Here is a 13,249-nt window from a genome sequence, read left to right on the forward strand (position 1 = left end):
GTACTTTCATTCAATATTTCTTTACAGAAATAATCTTACAGACATTTTAAACCATTAGAACACTATAGGAAGGCTGGTTTAATTAAATAACATAATCTATTATTCACTTAACTGAGGACCTTTAAACTCAATATGCAGACAAAAAGGACAGGTTCCCACTGTCTTAATTCCTCTGTGCACTATGGAACTTCCAGTCTTCTGTTCCCTTTTTAGTTACATCATCTACCAACATAGGGACCACAAAAGCACCAAGGTCAAAAGTGGGCATTAATTATTAGTAAATATTTATTTCTTTATTTTTTAAATGTAAACAGATAAATATTGCATCTTCCATTAAGATGGCAGGTTAAATAGGCTCATTTGTTACTACTGTTCTAAGTCTTCATTAAAACAAGAACAAATAGACTTTCAAATATAATCAAAATTATATAAACATCAAGAGAAGACATGACAGCAAAATCATTTTAGAAGCTGGAAAGTAAAAGGTTGAGTGGAAAATAACCCTGTTATCCCCAGTAATCGCATGGAAGCTGAATCCTAAATCGATAATGAGAAAAGCCAATAAACAATTCAATTTCCATAGCAGCAGGCTTCAACATTTTTAAAATGTTGAAAAGCAAGAGGAAGAAAAAAATTGCTTGTGAAGTGGTTAAATCTTCCACTTTCATCCCCAAATCCACATGGATGCAACAGCTTCTAGTCCACCAAACAGAAGCATAATCTTCAGACATGGTAAAACAGGATAAGGAGAACCAGATCCAGTTCTGGGCTGGGGGAGAGTGTCACAAGGAAAACAGGGGTACTGAGTGATAGTTTATAAGCTAAACGTGGAGCACCCGACCTTCTACCCACACTGCTCCAGGAGCCAGGTCTATGCCTTTCAAGTGTCAGCAGGCAGAAGGCCAGATGATGCTTCCTTGGAGAACACAATCAGAGTAAGAGACATGAAAACATTGACCTTAGAATTTTCTCAAAAAAAAAAAAAAAAAAAGCCCAGTCAGATGACATTATAGTGAAGCTTACAGGCAACAACAAATCCAAAAACATGAGTGCAGAGCTTCTACACAGATATTCACTGCTGAAATGTGAGCAGACAACCAAAAATTCCTGGATATCTGATGAAAGCCTCAATTATGAAAGAGAGATTGCCAAATAAACAAAGAAAAAAGAGCAATCTGCAGGAAGCAGAGACTATGCAAGAAGAAGAAACTACAAAAAAGAAAATATCATTAATATAATCAGAGGGGTAAACAAATAAATTACTCATATTTATGAAATACAAATAGTATTCTATAAAAGACAATAAAGAAGGCAAAAATATAAAACATGTAGATATAAAATAAGTATAAATATAAAATATAGAGATATAAAAGCATAAATGGAAAATTCAGTAGACACAATAGGAAGAAACAGAATAAACAGGAAATAAGAGGAGTTTCCAAAAAGAACAGGAAAAATGAGAAGACTATATAAAAAATTCAAGAAAGTTTCTACAATGGAAGAGTACAAGTTTTATGATTAAAGGACTCACTAAATGTCATCAAAATGAATGAAGCAGACCCACACAGGGCAGATCTGTTTTAAAATCTTTGAGATTTCAGAATACTATAAGATGATCCTAAAAGCTCTCAAAAAGGAAGAAACACTAATTCCTTACAAATGATCAAAAATATGAATGGCTGAATACTTCTCCCCAACAGCACTACTCAGAGACAGCAGGAAAACTGCCTTCAAAATTCTAAGTAACATATATTTCCAATGTAGAGTCAATATCCAGTCAGACTTTTGATGAAATAAGAGGGTAGACTTAAGTGTAACTCTTTGCAGTTCTAGAGAAAAAATGACTAGATTTAGGACGGGAAGGGAGGCCCTGAAAGAGATGTCACCAAGACAATAAAATTGGTAGAATATTGATGTGAATTAGGTATCCTATCACTTGATTGTTGCAAGAGAATGTTTAAGCGACCAGGGAATATTTGGGAGTGATTCAGTAGCATGTACTTAAAAAAAAATAAGCAAGTGAAAGAGGGAAAAGACATATTCTAACTTAGAGAAGAGGCAGGAAAAGTCACGTATATCATATTTCTACCTGTTAATAGAGCTCTAGGCAACATATTGAAAATTGAATTCTGTACTATAAGCAACGTTATGACAGAGCCATAATTGGAAGATGATACAAAGTATACATATTCAGTGAAGGAAGCTGTGAAATAAATCTGCAATTGCTGCCACCAGGTGGCAATAGTGAGTTACCTTTGGACCTGCAGGATTTCTGTTGTGACAGGTCCATTGTGATGATGTCATTGGATTCTGCATTTTGTCATGTCCTCGTAGAAAATTTTTCAGTTACTTGGAAGAAGATGTGGAGGGCATACTCCACATGTATGGTAGACAGAAGGGATTGAATAAAAACACAATAGGTTACCATTGTGGTAAAAGCAGTATGAAATAGAACTCAAATGTAGTTTTAAAAATGCACATAAGTATTCTGGAAGGCAAGTTGGTACAGGGGAAATTCACTGAGAGGGAACTCACAGACATGGATTCTGCTTTCAAGTCTGCGGTAATCAGCTGGGTCACACTTGAGACTCATTTTGCTCTTCTGAAATATTAGGTCTTTATACCAGATAATCTCTAACTACCTGTCTGCCCTAATAGTCTATCATTCCTTTACATGTTAAAAATATATATATATATATTTCTGGCTATAAAAGTTACAAAAAGTATCAAGAAGGTGGAGGATACCCCTAATCGCATGATCAAGAAATAACTGTTGTTAGTATTTTGATATATTTCATTTCAGTCACATATATATATATATGTTTCATTTCAGGCACATGTATGTATGTAGAAATATTTTTGCTTTAAAATTTTACATAATTTTGTACTTTTCATATCACATAAATTTCCTTATATATTATAACACAAGTACTTTTCCATTCACAATATACCTGTGACAATGTCCTGTGGCCACAGGCTGAAAGTACAATCTGGGCAGAAGACTAAAGATTAATCTGTTGTGATACCTGTGATACCTGCCCGCTTTGTATAATTTCTGTACCACTAGTTGGCTCGATTATTGACTCATTTCAGGCTTTCCTAAGAGCCCTATTTTTTAGCTCAGTGGCCTGTACTACTGTCCCTCTGGTCCTCACGCTTTACCCTTTACTTCAGTATCGTCTCTCCTATGAGTTCAGCCCAGTGAACACAAGCACTCAGTAAAAACAATGATAAATCTGAATGCATGGAGCTCATGTTTACTGGGTAGATAAAAAGTAGGGTGCATTCATCATTCCACTTCAAAAACTCTTCCTCTTAACCTTTAATTTGCATTATGCTATATTTTATTAGTATTAGCATTTACTGTAGAATTTTTACCCTGAATTTTAATGCCTTTATAAATTGTCGATGATATTTGCATAAACATTAGCTCATGTGCAGTAACAATAATGTATATTTTAAAGGTCCTTATTAATAAAAAATGTATAGTTAATTCATAAATCATAAAGCATGGCAAACATTAATCTGTTTCTGTTTTGATTTTTTGTTTTATATCTTCCAATGTCTTTTAATACTTCTATATATATGCATATTTTTTCAGTTAAGCTTTCATATGAAATCCAATTTTTCTTTATTTATATTTTTGAAAGTTTTAAGGTGGCAAAGAGAAATCAGATAAACATTGCATATTTTAAGTTTCCATTCTTATTATCAATTTAATAATATTCAAATTATGCATCACTTTCTGGTTTGTGTTGAAGTCTTTCCTATAGTAAAATAGTTAATGTTAAGCCCCAAATTTCAATTGTCACTTTGTATGATTCATAAGAATTTTTAAACTTATTTCCCTACCTTATTTACATACCACTTATTTTGTGTCAAATTTCAATGGAATTTTTTAGCATATGGAAAATACAAATGATTTCCATGTATAAATTATAAGGGAAAGGGAGACTTTTCTAAATTAGTTTATTTTGGGTGAAGCATAGAGTCCTTTGTGGGTTGACCTTAAAGTTAATTAGAAACTAAAAGGTAAATTACAATCCAATGCACCTGACCCTGCCATGCTAAATGCCATTTTCATATCTATGATGACTTTTAGTGAGTAGTAATTTTTTCCTTATCACGACTTTTCAAAAAGATATTTTAATAATGTCTCAAATAGCATGCTCATCTGTATGGAAGATGGCATTTCTTCTGTTCATCCTGGAGAAGAGAGAACGCTTGTACACTGTTAGCAGCAATGTAAATTGGTGCAACCATTATGGAAAACAATATAGAGATTCCTCAAAAAATTAGAAAAACAATAGAAGTACCATGTGATCCAGCAATCTCACTTCTGGATATATGTACCCCCAAAATGAAATCAGTATGTCAAAGATATATCTGCTTCCCCATATTCGTTGCAGCATTATTCACAATAGCCAAGTTAGGGGAACAACTTAAGTGTCCTTCGATAAATGATGAATGGATAAAGAAAATGTGGTCTGAGTTACTGTAATAATCCCTTTATGGTTGTCCTTGCATCAATTCTTGCCTATTTCAGACCTTTCCTATACACCACAGCCTAAAAAAATGTACAAATGTATTTAAGAAATACGCAAACACAAGAAGACAAAAGATAATAAGTGTTTGCATATTCCTTAACTACATTTATATTTTTGTTTAAAGGCTGAAGTCTGTAGAATGAGTCTGTAATAAGCAAGAATTGATGCAAGAAGATCCATAAACACATTATTTTATTAACCTAGGCCGGAGATAATGTTGACTGAGACCAGGGTGAAAACAGTGGAGATGGAGAAAATTGAACAGAGTCCAGGCATATTTCAGTAGATACAATTGACAGAATTTGATGGGATGAGGAAGATAATGTTTTCTTTTTCTTTTTTTTTTTTTTTTGAGACGGAGTCTCGCTCTGTCGCCCAGGCTGGAGTGCAGTGGCCGGATCTCAGCTCACTGCAAGCTCCGCCTCCCGGGTTTACGCCATTCTCCTGCCTCAGCCTCCCGAGTAGCTGGGACTACAGGCGCCTGCCACCTCGCCCGGCTAGTTTTTTGTATTTTTTAGTAGAGACGGGGTTTCACCGTGTTAGCCAGGATCGTCTCGATCTCCTGACCTCGTGATCCGCCTGTCTCGGCCTCCCAAAGTGCTGGGATTACAGGCTTGAGCCACCGCGCCCGGCCGAAGATAATGTTTTCAAGGAAGACAAGCAATGTATTATAGCAAAGTGGCTGAGAGTATGAGCTCTAAAGCAAGACTGTATGGTTTCAAAACCCAAGTCTGTCATTTTCAGGCTCTGGTACCTCGAACGATTCACTTAACTTCTCTATGTCTTTTATTTACAAAATGACGTTATAATAGTACCCACCTCATTATATTGTAAGACTTAAATGAATTAAAACATTTAATTGATTTTAACTTGGACCAGTGCTTATCACATGCTAAGGATGCTATAAGTATTTGTTACAATAGTGATGGTGATGACATTAGTTTTTATAAGTGATCCTGACGAACTAGGTTTGACAAAAGAAGTAAAAGGTTTGGTCCTGAACATTTTCAGATTGGAGTTTTATTGCAGACATTCTCTCTCTCTATATATATATACACATATATATATATTCAAATATATATATATATATATAGAGAGAGAGAGAGAGAGAGAGTTTTGTTTTGTTTTGAGACAGGTCTTGCTCTATTGCTCAGTCTGGAGTGTGGAGTGCAGTGGTGCAATCTCAGCTCACTGCATCCTCCACCTCCCAGGTTCAAGAAATTCTCCTTCCTCAGTCTCCCAAGTAGCTGGGATTATAGGTGCCCGCAACCACACATGGCTAATTTTTGTATTTTTAGTAGAGACAGGGTTTTACCATGTTGACCAGGCTGGTCTAGAACTCCCTGACTTCAAGTGATCCACCTGCCTCGGCCTCCCAAAGTGCTGAGATTCCAGGCATGATTATGTTGAACAGGCAATTGGATACATGGGTCTAGATGGAGGATCCTGGCTGAAGACAGAAGTTTGGTGATCTGGCATAAAAATAGTCATTAAATCAATAAAAAATAAGATATTTTTAAAGGAGAACCATTAGAGTGAGGAGAGACAAGGGCCTGTGACAGTTTAAAGAAATTCCAGTTTTAAGGAAGGATGGAAGGCAAAAAAAAAAAAAAAAAACTGGCAAAGGAGACAGAAAAACAGGCAGACATAGAAAAACCCAAAGAGTGAGATATCACAGAAACTCAAAGCAGAGTTTTTTCAGTAAAAAGAAGAGATAAACTCTTTTAGATGCTTGCAAAGGGAACTACAAAGTTGAGATCGAAAGGTTCCTATTGAACATAGCCCTGAGGAAATTACTGATAATCACAGGAAGTGCATTGTGGGTGGAATGAGGAGACAAGCTAGATGGAAGTGTTTAAGAAAATGGAGTCAGTGAATGTAAACAACTCTTTCAAGTAGTTTGGCTGTGAAAATGGAGATGAGGTAGGACAATAGTTTACTTGAGTGGAGTGTTAAGAAGTCTTTCTTGTTTTTCTTCTGTAAAGATGGCTCAAAAATAATTAAATGTTGATGAAAATTCCAATAGTCTGTAGTGGAAGGTTTCTGAGAAAACCTGAGAGTTCAGAAACAAGAAGTTGGAGGAGAAACATTGACTCTATTAATTATGTAGAGAACAAGAAGATGGGGCAAATGCAAGTAGGTTTCTACATTTCACGGTGATACTATTATATGCTGGCTTCTATTTTCTCTGGGAAGTAGGAGGCAAAGCTACTTGCAGAGACTGAGAAGAAGCATTAAGAGGGATGTATAAAGATGATAAAGAAGGTTTTATATTTCCTTGTGGAAACAGGTAGAGTAATTTGGTTATGCAAACACGCTAGGATAGAGGAGCAACATCATTACAGCATTGGATGTTTGTGATCATGAATGATCCCATCTGCTTTACTGTGCATGTAATTTTTAGCAACAGTAGTTGGCTACTCAGAAGCAGACATGACATGGAGAGAGAGAATGGTTGGGTTTATAAATCAGTTGGAATTTTCACAAAGAACTACCATTTAAGAAAAGACAAGAAAGAGAGTTCAGAGTTTTGTTAAGACAATTTATTGAAATGAGGTACTATGGAATCTCAACTGAATAAAGATGGAAGTAAAGAAAGGAGAGGACCATAACTGGCCATAACTACATACTTCATTAACCTAGATTTGCCAGTGCAGTTGAAGGACTGTAGAAATAGAATTAATTTAGCAGCAAAGTTGGAAGAAGAAACTGTAATAACTATGCCAATTTATTGATAACTAGGATGGTTAAATGATACTCTTTCTACCCCTGAGTAAATATAATATCAACCACACACCTTAGGTATTTTTGCATTTCATTTCCACAGGACTTGCAAGTGAGGTGACCAAAAAACAGTTTTACACTCTTAAACTTAGTGTTTAAAATGAGAAGGCTGAGAGATAGTCTGCTTATGGAGAAAGTTGGAGTATTTCCCTAATGCCCCGCCCCCGCCACTTGTACCATCACAGTTGAAAGAAGGAAAGAGTCTCCTACTTACCAAGGTGCAATAGATGTTAAGAAACTATTACTTGGAGAACTTATTATCTACCACCCTAGACTTAGAAAAGGTCAATGGATTAGTGTTTGACACATTCTTGAAAAATTAGAAAGTAAAATGTCATGACTGAATTTCCTTACCTAATCAAGTTTCAGTTGCACTGTCACTGACAACACGACAGAGGTGACTGTTTCCCTTGGACCATATGAAGGAAACATGTGGGAGGACTGTCATTTGGGATCATTTGAAAGACAACTTCCTCCAGGAGGGGTTTTTGACAGCATAAGTTGATCTCAATATAAAAAGACCAGGTAGACTATCACATGCAGACACCATGAGTGTGTCATACGCCACCAGGCAGAAGATGTGTGTTACCTACATAGAAAGAACAACAATCTGATGTTCTTATTTGGATAATAGGAGTCTCATAAAATCCCATAAAATTGCCCACCAGAGAGAGTAATTTCAAACATTCACCATGCCTGGAAAGTACTAATGCCATTTTTAAATTAATAAACAGTCAAATAAGACCTCTCCTAATCCTTACCACTCCTCTCCTGATCCTGTTCTTCTCTTGACATTCCAAATGTTGAAGGTTTAGAAACTGAGTGTAGCAAGTGGTGAGAAGAATTGGAACTAGGAGAGAAAGAGAAAGTCAGACTCACAAACCTCCTTCCAGCTATGGGCTTTCAAGCAGGCCTGATCTAGGGGACAAGAGAATGCTTAAGTTTAAAATGTGGGATTTTTCTTATTAAATAGGGCACTGTTTATTTTAACTACTCAAATGAAGCTATTCTTCTGACTAAACATAACTGAAAAACTATTCATTAAATGAAATGACCTTGAAAAGTTATTGTTTCTTCTTTGAATTTCACCACAGGAAGAGGAAGAATCAAACCAACAAAGTGTGTTTACAGGGTCATGGATGAGAGAAAGAATGAAGTTGCTTTTGGCTTGCACCCTAGAAAGCCATCTCGTAACTAAAACACTTACATTTGGTCTAGTGATTCCCCAAGTGAAACATTTCAGGATGTGCCATTGTTCAAGGTGTAACTACGGGGGTGGGGTGACTGAGGTGGAGAACTGAAAATTGTTGGAAGTGAGATCAAAACTGTGTGGGGCCAGGATATTTAAAGGGCTATGCATGAGCATAGTGTAGTCATTATTCAGTTGCTGACAAGATTTGGAGTAAGGAAGATGATTATGTGCTGAGTGCAAATGTTATCTTAAATGACAGCAGTGGGTGACCAGGAGATCAAAATATAATGGTCAAAGGAATGGGGAGAGAAAGAGATATCCAAGTTACATGATTCTTAAAAAAAATGGATTTATTTTTGTGTGAGTGGAGGATTAATGTTCTGGAAAAGACAGTGGGGAGCAAAGAGGACACTGACTTATCTCTCAATGCTGAGGTATATGGTGTTGAAAACATTCAATTTCAGGAGTGATATCCCCTGGGAACCATCCATTAAGGTGCATCGGTGGGGAAACCTTTCCAAAAGAAGTTTAGGGACTTATTAAGTATGTACCATCAGTATCAACAGAAAAGCTTTGGGAGTAGTGGCGAGAAGGGAAGACATGGGGGAAGAGTTAAGTAAGGGACAAGAAAGAAGGATGAAGAAATGAATGAAATTGGATTTTTAAAATATTTCAGTGGTTTCAGCTTAAATACTGTTATTGCTACATCTGCATTGATGGAAAGATAAATGCTATATTAGTGAGCTCACATCGCCATAACAGAACACCACAAACTAAGTGATTTAAACCATAAAAATTTATTTCTCACAGTTCTGAAGACTGGATCAGGGTCTGGCAGGGTCAGTGTCTGGTGAGGACTCTCCGCTGGCATTACAGACAGCCACCTTCTTGTGACTTTCTCCATAGCAGAAACAGAGAGAGAGAGGAATCAAGCTCTCCGATGTGTCCTCTTATAAGGACATAATCCCATCAGACCAGGGCCACATCCTCAAAGGAAGGGCCAGTATCTTCCAAATCTTCCAAATGAGGCCAGTATCTTCCTCATTGCCAAATACTATCTCATCAGGAGTTAGGGTATCAACATATGAATTGGTGGGGGTGGTGGGACACAAACATTCAGTCCATAACAAATATAGAGCAGTTCTCATGGTACTTTTTTGTTGTTGTTGAACAGAACTCAGGCATGGGAACCAAATATCGAACAAAGAAGGGCCACATGATATGTAAACTTATGTGTTTGTGCATTGCCTACTCTTCTACTATTGGTGGACTGACAACAATCACTGGTACCTCCACCAACTTGATCTTTGCTGAGTATTTCAATACGTAAGTAACCTTATTGGATTGGTGATTTAACATATGGGCAGCACACAAATTGTAAAAATTATTCTTACCTGGGATTCAGAGAATCCAAGTACAGAGATGTTATGTTAACTCTCCTTTGTTCCCCTTCAGGACATCTATAGGTCTACAGACCTTCCTTTGTACTGAGAGTTAAGTATTTAGGAATACTGAGTTAACTTGTGCCAACAGATTTCCCAGGTCAGCTCAGAGGAGATAACTCTTGGCTGACCACTCTAAACAAACAGGAAAAACATTTTTCATTGAAAGTAATACCACATATGATAGTTAACTAAAGTGGAAGGGAATTATTTTCTTTGGATAATTTATGTAGGGTCTGGGGACCAACATGTGAACTTAAATAATGAATGGTAAACAGAGGTATTAATTATGGGATGCTTGACTTTTGGAATTCAAAAAAGATTTGAAAGATTGAACAATTACAGTAAATGTCAGTAATAAAGTATTCTATAAACAGATATATGACTCTTAACATGTTTGGAACTGTGATGACAATCCACTGCAGAAAATGGGAATCTGTGGATTCAACAGGTAGAATACTTGGGTTAAAAAATCCTCAATTTGCAGGTACTTACACTGTGAATTATTTTACTTATTTGTTTTGTTGAGACAGAGTCTCACTCTGTCGCCCAGGCTGGAGGACATTTGGTGCAATCTCAGCTCACTGCAACTTTCGCCAAGTGATTATCGTGCCTCAGCCTCCTGAGTAGCTGGGATTATAGGCATGCACCATAATATCCAGCTAATTTTTGTATTTTTAGTAGACATGGGGTTTTGTCATGTTGGCCAGGCTGGTCTCAAACTCCTGATCTCAAGTGATCCACCTGCCTTGCCTCCCAAAGTGCTGGGATTACAGGCATGAGCCACTGCACCTGGCCACATTGTGAATTTAACAACAACAAAAAGGTCCATTATTTTGAGGAAAATCCTCTGGAAGTACACACATACAAAATGGAAAGGTAGCTTTATCTCAGAGATAATCAAAACTGACTTCAGTCAAAAGGTCTGTAGTTTGTGTGGACACTAGCATACTGTGACCCTTAATGCCCAAAATCTGTTCCAAGGTTATAAATTTCCAAGACTACATTCATTCTTTTGAAGCTATGTTCTGGGTATTTCCTAGGTATTAAAGTTATTTGTTTTTCAGTGGGGCATAAGTTGCATATAACATATAAGTTACATGCAGTGACAATGACTCTTCCTAAGAGTCAACCTTGATGCATAAATGTGCTTTAGGTCAAAGCACATCTCCGTGTTATGGGGCATCATTTCTACAGTTGTTTTAAAATGCCACGAAAACATGAAGCCTGTACTCCAGCCTGTGAATGTTTTGTAATATATATGGTATTTTCTCTTTTTACCTGGGGGCTGAAATTGAGGATATGGTGGTTTAATGGACAGAGGTTGTGTTTTAAACTCCTCCTGGGTTAAAAATACAGTTTGATTACACAATCTGACTTTGAGCAATCCACTTAGCCCCCGAAGACTCAGTTTCTTCCTGTGTAAAATAAAAATTTAATGCTTTCTTCACAAGATTTTTGATAAAATTAAAAGTGCTTAGCTCATCTGCTCATTCCTACTTTCTACCTAACTTCTAAAACTAACAGTGCCCCAAGAGAAGCACTTCGCTTCTAAATCTCCATTACTCCTCAGATTATCAGACTCATTTCTATGTTTGTAATACCACCTATGTGCTGATAACTACCAATTTTATATCTCTATCCCTGTCCTTTGCTCTGAATTTCAGACTTATTTATCCAGCTGCATTCCAACATGACCACTTCGAAAACTGAGGGACATATCAAGTCATCACATCCCAAAACAGCATGCTTGATCTGCCACCTCCAGCATGCATGATCTGCCACCTCTCCCCTGCCCTCCTGCCAAACCGACCTCCCCTCAGACTTCACCGTTTCAACATAATGACATCTTTTCTCTATTTCCTATGTTTTATTCCAAGTATATATAAAATCTATTGCCTTATGTTTATCTTCACATGTAAACTAAAATCTACTCCACTCTACCCTACTTCAGAGGAACTTTCTTTGTCTTCTAATAGGTTTCCCTGTGTATTCCTCTTCTACTGCTACCTTACAAACGGCAATCAACTTAGTGGCTTAAAACAGCCCACATTTATTATCTCATTATTTTTGTGGGTCAACAGTTCAGGCAGAAAGGGGCAGAGCAAGATGGTGGAATAGAAGGCTCCGTGGATAGTACCCCATGCAAGGACACCAATTTAACATCTATCTACACATAGAAAAGCTCCTTCATAAGGACCAAAACTCAGGTGAGCACTCACAGTAGCTCTTTTTAATTTCATATCATTGAAAGAGGCACTGAAGAGGTAGAGAAAACAGTCTAAAATCACAGATGCTGCCCCTCCCTCATTCCCTGGCAGTGGCAGCATGTTGCAGAGAACATTCTTGTGCTATGGGGAGGGGTGGGGGAAAGCAATTGTGAGGCATTGAAATCAGTGCCGCCCTGTCATAGCAGAAAGAAAAACTGGACCAAACTCAGCAGATGCCCACACACTGAGAGAGCATTTAAACCAGCCCTAGCCAGAGAAGAAGTGCCCATCCCAGCAGTTGGAACTTGACTTCCCACAACCCTCACCACTGCAGGCTAAAGTGTTCTGGGTCCAAAAACAAACATGAAAGGAAGTCTAGGTCACAAAAACTACCACTCCTAGGCATCTCCTAGTGCTGAACTGGGCCTAGAGGCAGAGGACTTGTGTTGGGGGAATGTAGTCTACTGGGACACCAGACAGGGCAGCTAAGGGAGTCCTGACATCATCTCTTCACTAATTCCCGGTTGCACAGATTGCAGCTCCAAGAAAAAGACTCTTTCCTACTGCTCGAGGAGAGGAGAAGAGAGGAGAGGGAAGAGTGGAGAGGACTTTGTCTTGCATCTTGTATACCAGCTCAGTCACAGCAAGTTAGGGCACTGGCCCCCTTTCCAGGCCCTAGTTTTGGGACAACATTTCTAGACACCCGGGGCCAGAATGAAATCTGTTGTCCTGAAGGAAGACTCAGTCCTGGGAGGATGCATCACCTGTTAACTAAAGAGCTGTTTGTCAGCCAGGCATGGTAGTTCACGCCTGTGATCCCAGCACTTTGGGAGGCTGAGGTGGGCGGATCATGAGGTCAGGAGCTCGAGACCAGGCTAGCTAACATAGTGAAACCCCATCTCTACTAAAAATACAAAAATTAGTTGGTCATGGTGGCACAGGTCTGTAGTCCCAGCTACTCAGGAGGCTGAGGCAGGAGAATCACTTGAACTTGGGAGGCAGAGGTTGTGGTGAGCCAAGATCATGCCACTGCACTCCAGCTTGGGCAACAGAGTGAGACTTTATCTAAAAAAA

At 37.9% G+C, this 13,249-nt stretch overlaps 1 protein-coding gene across 1 annotated transcript in view; it reads left to right on the forward strand.

Annotated features, from left to right (window-relative positions):
• The window catches only part of SLC13A1 (solute carrier family 13 (sodium/sulfate symporter), member 1), an 87,752-nt gene that overhangs the window by 46,365 nt on the left and 28,138 nt on the right, over positions 1-13,249 (forward strand). The window contains exon 7 of the mRNA XM_011995954.1: positions 9,698-9,849. Coding sequence (XP_011851344.1) covers positions 9,698-9,849 — 152 coding nt within the window. The remainder of the gene's footprint in view (positions 1-9,697; positions 9,850-13,249) is intronic.

Source organism: Mandrillus leucophaeus, unplaced genomic scaffold (assembly GCF_000951045.1).
Source record: "Mandrillus leucophaeus isolate KB7577 unplaced genomic scaffold, Mleu.le_1.0 Scaffold5, whole genome shotgun sequence".
Classification (NCBI taxonomy): domain Eukaryota; kingdom Metazoa; phylum Chordata; class Mammalia; order Primates; family Cercopithecidae; genus Mandrillus; species Mandrillus leucophaeus.